The sequence below is a fragment of the Adiantum capillus-veneris genome, chromosome 1 (genome assembly GCF_014529385.1).
Source record: "Adiantum capillus-veneris isolate H3 chromosome 1, ASM1452938v2, whole genome shotgun sequence".
NCBI lineage: Eukaryota > Viridiplantae > Streptophyta > Polypodiopsida > Polypodiales > Pteridaceae > Adiantum > Adiantum capillus-veneris.
Genome location: NC_140931.1, coordinates 28,864,329 through 28,882,274, shown reverse-complemented (window position 1 = coordinate 28,882,274; position 17,946 = coordinate 28,864,329). Strand labels below are relative to the sequence as shown.

The following is a 17,946-nucleotide window of genomic DNA, read 5'->3' as shown; positions in this document are numbered from 1 at the left end:
AGATATGAGAGGATATGTCTTGGAATGCAAGGTGAATGAAGCACACTGGGTGTTGAAGGGTTTCCCAACCCACTCTATTCTTACTATAAAATTAGTGAGAACCTCACATTAATTTTCAATACGAGGTGCGTAGTGGACCCTACTAGGGCATGTAGGCAACAAGGATGTGTCGATACTTGAAAAATAATATCAATGCAAGCTACAATCCATATTATCACTCAAGTGATCCCAAATCACCAAAGGTTAGCTCTGGACCGCTAGTCAATCTCTACGTATTCAATGGTCAAATGATATCCAAATGCATCCAAACTTGTAGGAATGACTAAGAGAACTAAGAAGGCCAAATTTATGGTCTCAAAACATCAAAATAGCATGCAGTCACAAAAAACAATATTGGACTCTAACCCTAATTTTGACACGTCAAAATCATCATTTAAGAACCCTACGACTTAGGGATGAAGAGAGCTATCCTATGCAACTGATGGTTTATCAATCTAACACCTAAATCTTGATCTAAGCATGCGAGAAGCGTTTAGGCTATCTTTACCTGCATGGTGCACGCAAGGTTGGGATCCTCTTAGAGGTTTGTATGGTGCCCATAAGGGTTTTCACCATAGAATCTTTGTTCAATGCCCCGTCTTTATGTTTTTTTTGTTAAGGGTACTTTAACCATGTGGTTCTTGTCTTGATTAGTTTTTGATGTGAGTACTAGCTCCAAACTCAAGGAGTTGAGAAAAATAGTGGATCTTGTCAGATCTCTGCTAGTGCATTAGATAAAAAAAATGTAATACCATGGATGATCCTAGATCCATCTTATCCTCCATGTAGGCTCTATTTCCTTTGTGGAATCCTCTAACCATCTTCTCATCTTGATGATCCTTTAGTGGATTCTCTTTGACTCCTAGATACATAAGTGGAAAGGGACGTGACCTTGAATGCCGAGAGTGCTCTATCTGTTAAGAATGATCATGGTGACATCAACAGATTGTGGCACATTGTCCTCCCATTCCATGATTTCTTTCCACTATTCATCTTCTTCTCTAAGTATGGCCTGCTGGAGTTCCTTTTCAACCTCAATGCTTAAGGTAATGACAATTGCGCCCGGTACTAGCATCAACTTGTGTGAGTGGCTTTTCTCCTGCCTCCACTATATCTTCTAGTGTAGGAATATCAAGTTCTAGAGAATTGAGGTTAATTCTATGTGAGTTCATCTTTAATGGGAAGCCCTTTGCCCTTGATATCTTCTTTTACTTTTTGCAATTGAGCCATGAGATCCTAGATCTCTTTTTACATTGTTTCCTATGGTAACATCTATCGAAGGGTGAGGTCCCTTCAAATCCTTTCTTCAAGCTTTGATTCCTTCTGTCGTTACTTTCTACATTTGTTCCTCTCGTAACATCTATTAAAGGGTGTGGAGGGTTTCTACATTTGTTCCTCTCGTAACATCTACTGAAGGGTGAGGTCCCTCCAAATGCTTTGTTCAAGCTTCAACTTCTTCTTTAGCTACTTTTTCCTCTTCTCTAGGGCTACATAAAAAGCAACCACTATACGATTCTCCCGGATTTGCCTAAGAATCACCTCTCGATCACCCAGTGTCACCTCGACACTACCTAACACGAGGTCTCGGATCGGCAATAGGGTTTGAAGCACGCAAATCTTGAGGCAGGGGAACAACCTAAAAAAAGTCAATGCATGGGTAGCAACTCAAGATTTGAACCCATCACCTCACGAGTGGAAACATGATGACTCATGAGCTAATCATGCAAGCACACGTGGTCTATTGAAATCATTGCAAGCGCCCTTGATGATAAAGTTATTATTTTTCAACATCTAATGTTTACATGTGCCTTTGGTTTTGTGCCCGCAATTCTCCGCCCATTCTTGTTGCCTTAGGCCTATGTCACACTAGGGCCGATGTCCGCCTCCTTCTTGGAAGTGTGCACACCTGGAAATATTCAAAAAGCTATTGTCATCAAATGGATTTAAGCCAAATGGCGAAGCGCCCGCCATCACTCCTGCCTGTCAGAGCTCGAGACCTGTTATCTGACTTCGCGCGCACGCTTTTGCAGTTGGCCGTGACTTTGCAAAGTTGGCCGGGCAAGCTAGGCCGCCCCTCTAAAAACAGGCAAGGCCATCTACTTTTTTTTGCCATAGCCACATAATCTTGGCTTGCTTGTGCCCCTCACAGTGTGACATAGGCCTTAGCTTCATTAGCTTCCCATTTGCTGAGGCCGGTGTCACTCGGAGACGTGCTACCTTCTCTTCTTTCAATGCTGGTACAATGAGACCTGCGTGCTCCAACTTAGGCGGTAAACAATGGTCCGAGGTAGTGCCAGACTTTGCTGATGACGCAGGAAGCCTCAGACATCTGAAAGTTGCACCATCAGGGAGTTTCTGTTGCAGCGGATGGACATCTTCAATTCATCAAAGGTGAATTCTTTGAACTTGGCCTGTTTATCGTTGGCGTGAATCTGAACCTCTGGGTCGAAGCCATCTTGATCCTTGCATAAAGACTCATACACCAGGTGCTAGTGGGGGCAAGTTGGGTAAAGCTATGCATAAGGTCGCACCCTTATTACCAAAAAGAGAAAAGGGAAAGTTCTATTTTAAAGGGAAACGTGGGTGGGCTTTGATAGAAGAGGAGGGGCCTACAAGTGTGGAGTATGTGCCTCCAATCTTTGAAAGCAGGTCAAATTAGCAGGAATCTCGTGAGATACTCCATTTTGGATTGGGGTGAAAAGGGGGAGAATGGCACGTGCACAGGGGGAAACTTGAAGGGCGTCACAGTCTTGTCGCGTAGCAAACCAACAGCAGGCAGACGGTTAGCACGTGGACAAAGAGATGAAGGCGGTGGCGCATGTCCTGCAATGCACGGCAAGGCCGCCACGACGTTGTGCAGGAGACAGCAAAGGCAGAAGCGGGCGGGATAGAGGGTAGCTGAAGTTGCGTCCGTCTCCCGGAGCGAGCAAAAAAGAACACTCTCTCTCTCTCTCTCTCTCTACGCAGGTGCGCAAGAACAGGAGAGGTCTTTGTCTTTGAGTTCGGACCTGACACGATGCACAGATTGGCCTTGAGTTAATGGCTATCAACGAGGTGAAAGGCTTGCACGAAAATGGGCAGAGCCTCGCTCTTGTAGCTCAGGAGGAATCGAGCGAAATGGGTGGAGCAAGGGTGGATTGGGCAAAGGGGAGAAGATGCATGCCTGTGTGATGGTCCCGAATAGAGTCGATATGTCCATGGCATCCCGTTTCGCAAGGGAGGGTTGGGTGACGTGGCATCGAACTTTTCTTTTTGGAGTTTCCACTGGAGATGGAATCTTGCCTCCTAATTAATTAATGAAAGTCCATCGGACCCAGTATGTACCCAGTAAATACTGGGTACATATTTACATGATCCATTAATTAATTTGTTGAAGTGTGGAGATCCTTTCAGTTCCAAAAAAATAGCTTAAACCCTTCAATTTTCAAAGTGATAGTAGGGCTAAGAATTAGCTTCGACATTCCAGGAGAGAAACATGGATCACCATTATTTTAGTAAATACTATCCCTACTAACCCATGGTGCACTCAGCTCTAAGTTCGAGTTGTATACCTATCATTTCTATTTTTACTTCTAGATCTGTTGAGGTTGTGAACATGCTTTGGGTACTGCACTAAGCAAGATTTTCAAATGGGAAAACTTATAAATGTGTTGTTGAGAATATAAGGTTGTGAAGCTTGGCATTGGTTATATATCGGCCTTCATGCCTTCGTGATGAGGTAGCCCAAGCCAGTTGGCAATCAAGTGCAACCGGCCAGCAAGGGTTGACTAAAAAAATCAACGCGGAGTCGACGCGGTAGGTTTGAACCCCCCACCTCGACTTCACAGGTCCAGTGCTCTACCATTTCGCCAGCGTGTGTGCGTTGATGATCGAGTGCGTGCAACTGATGATAGCTAAACAACTGGTCCTACCAGTCACACTCACCTATAGCGTCGCTAGCAGGCCGATATTTATCTATTAGCGTGAAGCTTGGACATAAGAAATGTCAGAGAAATTTCTGTAATAGGTGATGTCAATGATGGGACATAGTGGATGGTCCTCGTGATATTTGTACAGAGGTGTCCATGAGTTTGTTGTTGAGTGAAGCCCATTGCAATACTATAAAACCCATTGGAAGTCCTTTGAGGCTTATATTCCATGCAATTGTATGAACCTAGCACACAAGAAAATGGTAGGAAAATTACCGAATACTCCGTTTTAATGATTAGAGTTGTTCAATGATACGGTTGGTTGGTCCTCATGATGTTTGATCAGATGTCCTTGCTTTTGTTTTCCTGCCAAAAATATTTTAGAACCTTGTCATATTTGATTGGTTGCCTAAAGTTGATGAGTGCTTTGATGATTCTATATGAAGATGTGTGGCTAACATACCGAGTGACCTTTTGTTGTGCATTACCTGTAGCACAAGAACTTATGGTTACTCTAAACTTCGCTACTTTGGTACATGACCTTTATAGTGGTAATTGAGGACGTTCTTCGTAGTCGAGATAATTCTAAGTAGTTTATGATCGTCTAAATGTATATGCAAGATGGAATGTACAATTTGAATGATTTTACAACTCTTACTTACTTGAATACTCCAAGTGAGGAATCAATAGCAACACGAACAAAAACTGCAAATAATTGAACTAAACATGAATAGAGAGAGAGAGAAAAGAGGAGAGTCAATAAGAAGCGACAAAGTTCCACTTCTAGATGCATTGGCCCCAAATATTTGCGTCATTTCTAGTATTTCCTTTTTGATTGCTCAATCGCGTACAACTTTCGAGGGTCCAACTCAAGGTTGTATCGTACGTACGTACAAATTGAATACGTATGGTACGTTCCTACATTATGAATCCGTATCGTACGGATTCAATCCGTACGCATTTTTTATATTAAAAAAAAACGATTTCGTGGCTTTGCTCTTGGCGTCCACTCTGGCGCTTGCCTTGGGCTTTTAATTAACCACATAGTCTATTGTGTGCCTCTGTAATAAACATTAGCAAAGAGTTCACTGTGCACAACACTTTACAGAATAAGGTGCAGAGACTTCACATAGCCAATTTAGGGTGAAGATTCCACTATGTCTCACGAAGCCAACCCCCTCTGGAACATTCACACCAATGTCCTCAAGATTGTGAAGACTCTCTGTGGGATGCAGAAGACGAGCACCATCACGCATGTCGTCACTTGACGGGAATAGGCTGTACTGTCAATTGTGGAGCATGCAAGAAGGCGTCTCCTATGTTAAAAGATCAGCTGATTGCAAATAAATTTTCGGCAATGGTAGGACAAACAAAGGCAAAGGAAAACAAGCTACACAGGGTTTTTCTGACCTGCTCGTTGCTACCTGCTCACCCTTCCCCTTCCTCCCTCCCACCCCAGCGTTGCTCCCGCCCAGCCCCCCTGCCGTCACGCTGCGCTAGCCAAGCCCCCAACCCTCTTCGCCCATTGTTTCCCCCCCCCCCCCCCTTCCCCCTTCCCCCGTGCCGTCTCCACCCGCTTCGCTTTTACCTCCTCTGTTTGGCCAGGCTTCGTTAGCGGCTCCTTGGTTTCGTCGATGATCTTTGCCACAACACCACCTCGTCTCACTCACTTGGAGTAGTAGACACAGAATGGCGGCCTTTGTTCCACCACAGAGGGACTCCTCAGAAGCCTCCTCGCCCGACCTCGCGAGCCGACCCTTTGACTTGCTCTTTCGCCAAAAGAGCAAGCGAGCTTGATGGCCGAGGTGGAACGCTTGCAAGCCACCTCGGTTATCTGCAAGATTATTGGCACTAGACCCAGCCGAGGCGTGATTCGGGATTTACTTCAGGCCCGACTCCTCTCTGATGTGGACAAGATTACTAATGTTCAGATCCTCGGGAGAGGGTACCACTAGATAGAGTTCGAGTCTCCAGAGATGACGGCCAAGGTGATTTCGATGAGCTCGCTTGGTATCCGAGCAGCTCGAGCGTACGTCAGACGATGGCATCACTGTTTCGACCATACTATAGATGTGCTTGAGGAGGAGGCCGACTTGCCTATCTTGGTCTGCTTCTCAGGCCTGAGGAGAGAGTACCTCCCTCTTCTTCCCAAGATTGATTCCATGTTTGGGACAATTCTGGAGTCACCGCGCACTGCAGCTTGAGTTGTGGCCAAGGCCGCATGTTTATCTACTGTGCGGGTTCTTGTTCCAGATACACTCCCTCCCGAAGGAGATTCTGTTGCCTCGTGTGAGCGGGGATTGGATTAGACAATGTGTGGAGTATTCAGGTCTCGTGCTTCATTTGTAGGTAGATGGGCCACTTAGCAAAGGCTTGTTCTTGCAGGAGATCTTGATCCACAGCGCATGCGCAACCTCCCAAGGCTGAGCATGCCCAACAGAGAGATACCGGGACACAGGTTGGTACCTTGACAGAGGCCAGCGATCAGCTAGTTGACGGTTGGCAACAAGTGCCTGCCCGCCGTCGACATGGACGGGCATGAGGACTCTTGGACAGAGGATGTAGCCCTATGGGTTGCACGCTCAACATGGGCCTGGGTGGGACAGTCACTTCTGATGCGTCACGTGCGCACTTCACTTGCGCCACGTGGACATGCTTTTGCCATAGTCTAGCATGTGTCGTAGCGTAGGACCTAGTCTTGCACCATGTGAGCCTCTAGCAGGACATGCATGCCCAAGCCGGTCATAGTTGCATACCCTCTCTTGCACAGTGTAGTCATTTCAGCATGAGCATTTTCCAGAGCATAGAACCCTTTTTTTCAAAGTACACATTTTTCACTTATTTATTAATAAGTGACTTTTGTTGGAAAAGTAGGTAGGGCAAATTGCTGAGAAACTATAGAAGAAACCCATTGGGCACTCAGTAGAGGCAGAGGAGGCAATAGAAGGTGGTGCACCAAGTGTTGCACCCTGGTAAGTGGTCTCTCTCTCAGCAGTACCCCAGCAGCACTAGCGTTTTTGCAGCAGTACCATCCCTTTAGCCTCGTCGCATCCCCGATTCCATTCCCGGCAGCAGATCCTCGCCGGAAAGCCATCCATTGCGACAGATTTCAGTTTTCAGCCTTGACGTCGTCGTCGTCCGACGTCAACACCATCGCCGTCGTCGACATCGACATCGTCATCGCAGGGTCTCGGACTTGATGACGACCCATCGTCGTCATTGTCATCGCCACGACCCAGTACCACATTTTCAGCCCTTACATCAGCGCCCGTTCTCAACCTTACAGATCAGCCAGCGTTTTCAGTTTTCAGCCCTTAGAACAACAGTCGTCGTCGTCCTCGGCACAGTACCTGATCGCAACAGATTCCCAGCGATCTCAATTTTCAGCCCTATCGTTTTCAGATTTTAGCCCTATGTCACGTGCGCACTTCACTTGTGCCACATGGACACGCTTCTGCCATAGTCTAGTATGAGTCTTAGCTTAGGATTTAGCCTGACACCTTTGTGAGCCTCTAGCAGGACATGCATGTCCAGGCCAATTACACTTGCATACCCTCTCTTGCACAAGAACAATCATTTCATCATGTAGGCATTTTACCGCGCGTGAACCACCTCTTATAAGTCATTTTATTAAAAGTGACTTTTGAAATTCTTTTTGTAAGTTTGTTGGAAAAGTAGATAGGGCAAATTGCCAAAGATCTATAAAAGAAACCCATTGGGCACTAAGTAGAAGAAGAAGAAGCAGGGACACAAGGAGGCAGGCACCCAGGCAGCACCTCAGCAGGAGCCCTAGCATTTTCTCAAGAAGAAGAAGGCCTAGATTAGCCCGGCGTTTTTAGTTTTCAGCAGACAGCCCAACGTTTTCAGTTTTCAGCCTTGACGCTGTCATCGTCGACACCATCGTTGTCATCGACATCGTCATTGTCATCGCAATCCCTATCTTAACGACACACACCTTCGTCATCGTCATCATCATCGCAAATCCCTATCTTGACGACGACACCTTCGTCATCGTCATCGCACTCCCGGACTTGACGACGACACTATCGTCGTCATCGTCATAGTAACCATCGTCGTCGTCGACATCATCATCGTCAACATAGACCAGCAGTACCCGTCGTCGACATCATCGTCTTCGACACAGAACCGTCGTTGACATCACCGTCTTCGACACAGAACCGTCATCGACTTCATCGTCTTCGACACAATACCGTCGATGACTTCATCGTCATCGACAAAGACCCTTAGTACCTCGTTGTCGACTTCATCATCTTCGACATAGACCTCGTCGTCGACCTCCGCGTCTTCGACATAGAACCGGTAGGACCCGTCGTTGACATCATCGTCTTCAATACCTTAGTACCCAGTACCCAGCATCAGTAGTGTCAGTACCCATTAGCATCAACATCTCAGCATTTAGTCATTGTAGCAGCATTGTGCAAGAATAAAGAAAGTACTTGCTCTTGCAACAGAGCAAGGGGGCCCTTGAGGGTTGGGACCCGACATCCCTGTGTCGTCTCTTTTCTCTCTCTCGTCGTCTCTCTTTCTTTCAGTCCAGTTCAGTTCTTTCAAGTGAAGTGTTCCTTGTGTTTGTGTGCGAAGTATTAGATCCGAGCAAAATCTTTATTCTCTTCCGCTGCACCTGACATTGGTATCAGAGCTCTATGCGTACTTCGGCTTCGCGAACTCAAGGGAACAACCATCAAGAACCTAAAGAAGAACCTCAAAAACCAAGAACCCCAAGGAACCCAAGAAGAACCATCGAGCCCAAGAACCCAAGGAACCTCTCCCAAATTTTTTTCCCTGAAGAATCTTTGAGTCCTGACCATAGATTTACGAGATTCCATCTTCATTGCCATGTCTTTGAAAGAAGATCGACATCGGATACACGAGAACCCAGATCTTGAGTACCAAGATCTCCTAGCTTTGTATGCGGATATGGAAGGTGTCACAAATGGGAGCGCATAACAATATAAAATACATTCGGATAAATAGGATTTATCACTTATTACTGAAGCCAAAGGATATAGAGAGAAATAAATAGAGAGAGAGATAGAGAGTGAGAAGATCGACACAGTACTGGGGACCAGAAGATGGGCTGGTCCCCCCTCGTGATAGTATCTTTATTACTGAGGAGAAGTCTATACAAGCACTTGAACCGAACGTATTACCACGTTCGTTCTAGAATAAGACTTGATGGTTCCCGGAAGCCTCAACTTCCGATTCCTAGGGCAAAACCCTATTCCAAGGAACTTCCGTTCCTTATTCCAATTCCTCGAGAATCAAGGTTCTCGCCTCTGGATCTCACCTTCCAGACTCAAGGCATGGCATCCCTGCAACTCTTTTCCAACGCTCTTTCCAGAGTCCTCTTCCCGCAGAACAACTCTGCTTTCCCGGACACGGAAGTCCTTACTTGGGAATCCCAACTTCCGGATCACAACTTGAGAGACTACCTCTCTCCGATCCGTGGATCTACTTCCCAAACTCGGGTACGAAACCCTTGGGCTGATCTGGCTCTAGTTCCTCAGAGCGCTTTTCTCCTGCAGAGGCTCATGCCTTCCTCTGCTCCTACTCCCTCACGAAGAGGAAGTACACCTGCAATCAAATACTCAAAGATCAGAACATGAAAATCGTTACCTTCAAAGTCTCGACGCTCGAAACGCAACTCGAATCTCGAAAAGCAATTCCTCGGAAGAGATCTATCCATAGAAAATCCTCTCTTCCAATCCTACACACAAAAGAGGTGTGTTCTCGGGTTCCTTCTCGTAAATCAGCCTCGTCTACGACGTTTATGGGCTGAAAATAGAGAAAAACAGCAACTTGTCGCGATGGAAACACGCTTCGTAGGCACTTCTTCACGAGGGAACTCGCGCACTGGGTCTTGGCGACATCTGGTACACTTGGGGCAGCCATGGGCATCACCGACAATGTCTTCTTTACGGCTGAAATCTGCAGCAGCATCTCCTCCTTGCAAAGATTGGTCCTCCCCTTTGAGTGAGGGCATGTGATGCTTTTATAGCTCCTAGCCACGGGCACGAATAGCTGCTCGCATAGAGATCGCGGCCGGTTTTTTTTTTAATCATTTTTTTTTTCCGTTCTGCCAAAAAAAGAGAGAGAGAAAACGTTGGTTGATCTGTTGCCTTATTTATCAGATGGCTGCCCACTTATTAAATGGGTGGCCGGCGTATTTTAAAAAATAGTCTGAACCTGCCCAAAAACTCAATAAAACCTTATAAGTTAAAAACAATGCTTTCACAGCACTTCCCAGGCGTCCTTGGATGCAATCACATGCACAGTTGCAATGCAGACATAGACTTCCTCGCGGGAAAGCATCTGCTTTCCCGAAAAGCAATCCCGCTTTCTCAAAAAGCATCTGTTTTTCCTCAAAGTTTTCTTTGAACCCATCTTCATTCAAGTGCTTGCTTTTCCTTGTGCACAATTCTAACACAGTTCGGAATTTCCTGCCGACTATGGATATTCCCTTTCCGATGCACCCGTCACCCACCTTGTGACGGATCAGGAATACCCATCACCTAGCCCTTTCCTACCGAACTTACGGTACAATCTCCTTCACGATGCTCTATGTCACCCATCCTATGACGCATCAGAGATGTCCGTTCCTGGATGGTCGGATACTTCTTTCCAATGCTCCCTGTCACCCATCCGATGTGATGCATCAGAAGTACCCGTTCCAGGTGGCCTTACAAATATTCCCGTTCTCAGTGTTCCCGTCATTACTTTAAATGACGCACTAGGAATACTCTGTACTCGGATGTCTCCAGTGAGAAAAGCCCTCTCACTTAAAATTCCAGTAATTCATTTAGAATTACTTTTTCCTTGGTGTTCCAAGCGAGAAAACCCTCTCACTTATAAATCCAATAATTCATTTAGAATTATTTTTCTGTAAGATATAGCCAATTTAGCAACAGAAGGAGTTGGAGACAAGATCCCTAACCTCTTCTGCATTCGCATTCACATATAGCATGCATCCATTTCCCTCGTCATCGAACCTTTGGAAAGGACTCCGGAACCACACCTTAGTCCATCAGCACCGGTAATGTTTTCACCACAGTCAGTGTTCGGGGAACGGCTCTTGCTACAGCAGGCAGAGTCAACACTATCTAGTATAGAGCCCAAGCTGATATTCGGCAATCGTAGTAAGGCTGGACAGTGACCCTTACACGGTGTTTGCATCGCCAACAGTACCCACATCACCCAGAGCACCCGCAGTACCATCAGACCCTGGTTTCGGAGGAATCTGCATTGGTTTGTGCATCCACGGCATGAGAAGCATTCATCAGTTAGCATCAAAAGTACAGAAAGAAGTTTGGCAGCTATGCCTCACTTTTAACAGGGGGGATGTCACGTGCGCACTTCACTTGCGCCACGTGGACACGCTTCTGCCATAGTATAGCATGAGTCTTAGCTTAGAAATGAGCCTGGCACCTTTGTGAGCCTCTAGTAGGACATGCATGTCGAGGCCAGTCACACTTGCATACCCTCTCTTGCACAAGAACAGTCATTTCATCATGCAGGCATTTTACCGCGCGAACCACCTCTTAAAAGTGACTTTTGGAATTCTTTTTGTAAGTTTGTTGGAAAAGTAGGTAGGGTAAATTGCTAAAGATCTATAAAAGAAACCCATTGGGCACTAAGTAGAAGAAGAAGAAGCAGGGACACAAGGAAGCAGGCACCCAGGCAGCACCTCAGCAGGAGCCCTAGCGTTTTCTCAAGAAGAAGAAGGCCCAGATTAGCCTAGCGTTTTCAGTTTTCAGCCTTGACGCCATTATCGTCGACACCATCGTCGTCATCGACATCGTCATTGTCATCGCAGTCCCTATCTTGACGACGACACCTTCGTCATCGTCATCGCAAATCCCTATCTTGACGACGACACCTCTCGTCATCGTCATCGCAGTCCCGGACTTGATGACGACACCATCGTCGTCATCGTCACAGTCACCATCGTTGTCGTCGTCGTCATTGACATCATTGTCATTGACATAGACGAGCAGTATCCGTCGTCGACATCATCGTCTTTAACACAGAACCGTCTTCGACACAGAACTATCGTCGACTTCATCGTCTTCGACACAATACCGTCGTTGACTTCATCGTCATCGACAAAGATCCTTAGTACCTCGTTGTCGACTTCATCATCTTCGACATAAACCTCGTCGTCGACCTCCCCATCTTCGACATAGAACCCGCAGTACTTGTCGTCGACATCATCGTCTTCGACATAGAACCTCAGTACCCCTTCAGTACCTTAGTACCCAATACCCATCATCGATAGTGTCAATACCCATTAGCATCAGCATCTCAGCATTTAGTCATTGTAGCAGCATTGTGCAAGAATAAAGAAAGTACTTGCTCTGGCAACAAAGCAAGGGGGCCCTTGAGGTTTGGGACCCGACATCCTTGTGTCGTCTCTTTTCTCTCTCTCGTCGTCTCTCTTTCTTTCAGTCCAGTTCAGTTCTTTCAAGTGAAGTAAAGTGTCCCTTGTGTTTGTGTGCGGAGTACTAGATCCAAGCAAAATCCTTATTCTCTTCCGTTGCACCTGACACTCTAGCCTCACGTCGTCGTCGTTGTCGACATCATCGTCTTCGACAGAGACAATCAGTTTCCGTTGTCGACATCATCGTCTTCGATATACACCAGCAATACCCGTCGCAGACCTTCTCGTTTTCGACATAGACCATCAACATCTCGTCGCTGACATCATCGTCTTCGAGATAGAACCTCAGTACTTCGGTACCCCTTCAGTACCTCAGTACCCAGCATCAGTAGCATCAATATCCATCAGCATCAGCAATGTAGTAGCATTTGTGCAAGAATAAAGAAAGTACTTGCTCTTGCAACAGGGCAAGGGGGCCCTTTAGGGTTGGGGACCCGACATCCCTGTGTCGTCTCTTTTCTCTCTCTTATGTTTCTCTTTCTTTCGGTTCGATTCAATTCTTTCAAGTGAAGTAAAGCAACCCTTGTGTTTGTGTGCGGAGTACTAGATCCGAGCTAAATCCTAAACACTTTCGTTGCACCTGATGTCACAAGGACGTGGTAGTTATTAACCATGTCACAAAGGTGTGGCAACTGCTAACCTTGGTTGTTGGTTTCTTTCCAATGGGGTTTATTTTATTTGTTTTGAGACCCTCTGAAGTAGCAAACGGTCGGACATTGTATGGCCAATGTGAACGGTAGTTTCACCCGCAGACGGTGGTCGGCACTGGAATTCGTATGGTAAGAGGATGTCTAGGCTCAGAGCAAGATCATATAGGTCCCCCCCGTCGCACTTAGCAAGTTGGTGGATACTAGGAAGTGAACTCAATTAAGGCGTAAAGTCAAGGTGGGACTACCAACAGAAAGTATCCGACAGTTGGGCCACATTGCACACTTGGATGCGGTCCCAATGAGGATAGATGGTCAGATGACCAGTGGGAGCCCAACGGAAGCATCTCCTAAAATTTAGGGAACTGCTATTTTGGGCTGTGAAATGTGTTCGCGTCATTACCTCCGGTATGACTAGGGGAACATTTTACAACTCTGCCGCGAAGTCAAATGGGCAACCGGTCATGATATTTTTAAGCGACGAACCCCAAACGGGAAAATGCTTGTAAATGCGCCAAGTGGCACATTTCTGTGCAGTTTCCAATGCAAGGAAGAAAGGGCGCTGAATTTTAAGCTGGGAGAGGCTCTTTTTGCAAACTGTCACAGGTTAAGAGCTATGGAGTGCTTCCTTTCCCTCTTATGTACAGTGCGGTGCCAGGAGTGATGCCCTGCACGCTACGCACTGCCCTCTCTCTCCCCTACGAGCAGTATGTTATGCCCCACTGGTGGGATTTTCATTTGACCAATGTACAGTTATGTGGGTTCATGCGCGATTGCCGAGGCAAGAGCCTCTTGCACAGGTACTGGATTAGCTAGCGGCTAATCCCCCGCAGGTACAGGTGAATTCGGAGAGGTTTCATACCAGAAATCTCGTCCGATTCAAAGGGCAAGTAGCCCTACAGGTGCGGGAGCTCGAGGTCTTGCTATAGATGCGACCGGCACGCGAAACGGAGCCCAAAACAGGGAATTACAGCCTGCTGTGTATTTTTGCAGGTTTAGGGTTTCGGCCCTAAACGGACCCTAATACCCCCAGGAGGTTCGGGGACACAAGGGGACCGCTGTACAGGTGAACTGGCGCATTTTCGGGGCAGAAAACAGAGAATTCAGCGTGCTGCAGATTCTCGCCAGGTTTTGCAAAGTGTTCGTTTGCGTCGGGAAAGTCACCTATTGCGTGGGGATACTGACTGTGAAGCGTCCTAGTACAGTTATGCTACCGAAATCGGGCCAGAACAGGTGTTTCTTAGCCTAGATTGTGCGGGGCAGCTTCTAGGAGATCACAGGTTTTATTCCCTTTGATAAAGAATAAAGAAATACCGAAAGGGGCGCCAATTTTGGGGCCTACAGGTTGTCGGTGTCTGCTCGGAGCATTCTAGCTCCCGAGCCGTGTGTGTGATTAAGTGTTAATTCCCGTTACAGGTTATCTTTGCAAAGTACTCTGTGTGTGTCTAAAGTAAAGAATTTCGAGTGAAAGCCAATGCCTACCGCCCCACAGGCCGGTTTCACCTGACAAGGCGCTTTTCTAGAGGTCCCCTCGGATGCTGATTACTCCCCATCCAAACCGGCTTCAAAGATAGCGTGGTTGGCTGCTATTGCAACATCTGTGTTTTCTCACTGACTCCGTGAGGACCGTCTCATGGAACGTGCAGGGATTAGGAGAGCCCCAGCTTCAGCGTCAGAGGGGTCGGTTGCATAAGGAGCTTCAGCAATGCCTTGTAGATGGTGAGATTGATATTCTTTTGCTATAGGAGCATTGTCTGTGTGAGAGCGGCATTAGACGATGTGGTTAGATTTTACGTGGTTGGTTTGAGACATTTTGGTCAGCATCTGGAGGTATCCAGGGAGGGATATGTATGACTATTGCGGATTCTTTACAGCTGTTAGCAAGCCATTGTGGGCAGAGGTATTATTGTGCCAGGAAGAGCTCAATGGATTACTATGTAGGTTCAGGGTTGCCTCACGGGCTTCCTCAACATATATGCACCCAATGTCGCAAGTGCATGTGCAGAGTTTTAGTCTCGTGTTGTTGAATCTTTGCCGCATGCAGAGCAGTGGTGTGTTGGGGAGGACTTCAACATGTCGGAGGACCCCTCTGATCAAGGTGGTACCATACGTAATGTAAGGTACGTCGTTCCGTATGGATAAATTTTTTATGTATGTAAATATACATATCTTTGTAAAATACCAATAAATGAGAGAACATTTAAAAGAAAAATCCATTCCTGATTAGAGATTTAGAAAATGTATATCATGCAAACTACTTAGGGACACATTACTACACATTATCAACTGGATATTCACTAGCCAAGTACCAAGTAAGGATCGTGTAAAACATACATAAAACATTTGTATCTGGTGACAAAAGAACAATGAAAAACCTTCAAGCATTCATCAATGAAAGTACCTGCTAACAATTGAACAATGAAAGTGTACATACTACATAATAAAGAGTCAAAAGTGTGAACATAACATTGCTTCAAGTACCCGACAACTGCTAATAAGGAGCGATCCACAATCATGACAAATGTCAAGCCAAAATGGCTCCTAATAGAGCATACATAAATAAAAACACCCTGTTGAGATATGTGAAAATGTCTGGACCCTGGTCGTTGCCATGAGGCCCCCCCTCCCCCCCCCCCCCCCAAAAAAAAAAAAAAAAAAAAACTTACCGTACAATATGATCAGTCCGTGTACAATACGAATCAGTACGGACGTCCGTACTGTACGTATCAACACATACGGACTGGTCCAACCTTGCCTCTGACAGGATTGGAGGTGGCCATGCTACAGTGCATGGGGCTCAGTTGGCAGCTTGGGTGCGGCTATGTATGACTATGAGGGTTTCTGATGTTTGGCAGCACTTAGGTTTAGTGAGACCCCGAGACAGTGTAACAAACTTTGACACTCTATAAGTAAAGATTCTACCGCCACATAGCAGAGATTCACTTCAAAACAGTTCACAGTTCACAATTTATTCGACATGGTCCGATGGAGTTCCGTGCCTAGAGATATTGGCCCCAAAGACTGGCGCCCCTTTCGGTATTTCTTTTTGTATTAATCTATGCTTAAAGTACAAAGGAGTGGGAGGGTTCTCACTCTTAGACTCTGTGTCCAGATGCTCTGAGAAGTGGGAGCCCAAGCCACTTATTTATTCATTACAAGGGATGCCAAAAGGAGAGCCCCAAAAGCTGCCATATTTTTAAATAAAGCATCTTATCAAAAGCTCTCTCTCTCTCTCTCTCTCTCTCTCTCTCTCTCTCTCTCTCTCTCTCTCTCTCATGCTTTGCATAAAAATTGCGCAGCCAAAAGCTGCCTTGTGCGTACGCCTTTGCCACGTCAGCAGTTCGTATAGGCGCCGCTTTTTTGGCTGCAATTGGCGTCGCGTTTTCTGGAGGTCCGTATACTGCTGCCACGTTAGCCCTACAACGCGTTTTTCGGGTCTTGCCAGGGTGTGTATTGCAGGCCATGCCACGTCATCGGTTTGTGACATCCCCCCCTCTTGAAAGCATTGTAATTGCCCTCGATTACGCTTGCAAAACAGACAGAGGCCATAAACTGTCTTAGCAGACACTGGCTGTTAGTACCGACGCACTAGGAACACACATCTAGCACATGTACCAATCGACAGTCACATCACAAGACATCACATGACAAATCACATTCAAAATTCATTCGGATCTCAGACCATTATTAATTGGCAACGTATTTAGCAATCGCATCTAGATCCACTCGGGACCGAATAGATGCTCGATTAACTAATCCTTATTTCAATTACGTCTATCGAGATTTTTCAGATCGAAATGCTGCAGCCATTTCGTCTATCAGTTCCTGCACTTAGACAAGTCAAGAACAAACGAGTTTTATTTTATCAGGAATTCCAGTTCATGAAGTCATACAACAGAATTCTGTCAGCTCATAGTATCCCTGAAACTCCAAAGAGACATCAGTGACTTTAGTATAAAAAATCGGGGCAATCTGTTGACAAAGGAGTGGAGCGACTCCCCTCTTGTGCATGCCCGCTGCACCAAATTCCGCCCAGCTGAGTTCGGGGTTCAATTTGGAATAGACCATGCTAAACTAAAGGCTTCAAGATAAAGGTTCGCAATCTGAGGAGTATCTGCCAGGTCCTTCTGCTCCATCCACTTCGCATCCAATGCGGGATAGTTCTTGAATTTAACCAAGAACCGCCTTCATATTTTACCTTTTACCTTTCTATCTTTATGTGCCAAAATCTGTTCTGGAACGAGTATCTCCTCGTTTTCCTCCACTTCGGGTTGCTCATTTGGCTCCCCATCATCGGGCACGTCGCCTTTAAAAGGCTTGAGGAGACTCGCATGAAAAGCATTGTGAATCCTCTAAGTATCGGGCAGCTTTAGTCTAAAGGAGACATCATTTATCTTTTCAAAAATCTGGAAAGGTCCATAGTATCTCATGCTAAGCTTTGGAAAAAGCCGCTCCTTTCCCTTTTTCTTTCTCAGGCTTGCCTTCTCAAAATGTAAGAGCACCCAATTCTCCTTCAATTTCAAATCGCAACGATGTCGATCTGCTGCCTTTTTGTGTCTTTCTTGAAATTTCTGCAAAGCCTCCTGGACCTTGGCAAAAGCTGTGTCCAAGTCCCGTGTGTACTCGTCGGCTTCAAAAATCTCATCTTTCGTGCTTAGGAAGGGTGGAACCTTCGTAGCACCTTCAATAATCTCAAATGGCGCCTTCCCCGTCGAAGAGTGTATCGTGTTATTTTAGGCAAATTCCACCAAGGGCAAATACTTTTCCCATTGAGTTTTCTGATCCTAGATGTAAGACTTCAATAAATCCAGTACGACTGAATTTGCAATTTTCGATTGCCCATCTGTCTGCGGGTGGAAAGATGATGAGAACTGCAAGTGTGTGCCAATGTTCT

At 46.1% G+C, this 17,946-nt stretch overlaps 1 protein-coding gene across 2 annotated transcripts in view; it reads left to right on the top strand.

Annotated features, from left to right (window-relative positions):
- The first annotated feature begins 2,047 nt into the window (after positions 1-2,047).
- The window catches only part of LOC147464471 (uncharacterized), a 36,918-nt gene continuing 21,019 nt past the window's right edge, over positions 2,048-17,946 (top strand). The window contains exon 1 of one of the 2 annotated variants that reach the window (XM_086515185.1): positions 2,048-2,430. In XM_086515185.1, coding sequence (XP_086371311.1) covers positions 2,282-2,430 — 149 coding nt within the window. In that variant the 5' untranslated portion in view covers positions 2,048-2,281. The remainder of the gene's footprint in view (positions 2,431-17,946) is intronic. The other variant, XM_086515182.1, reaches the window with a different exon arrangement.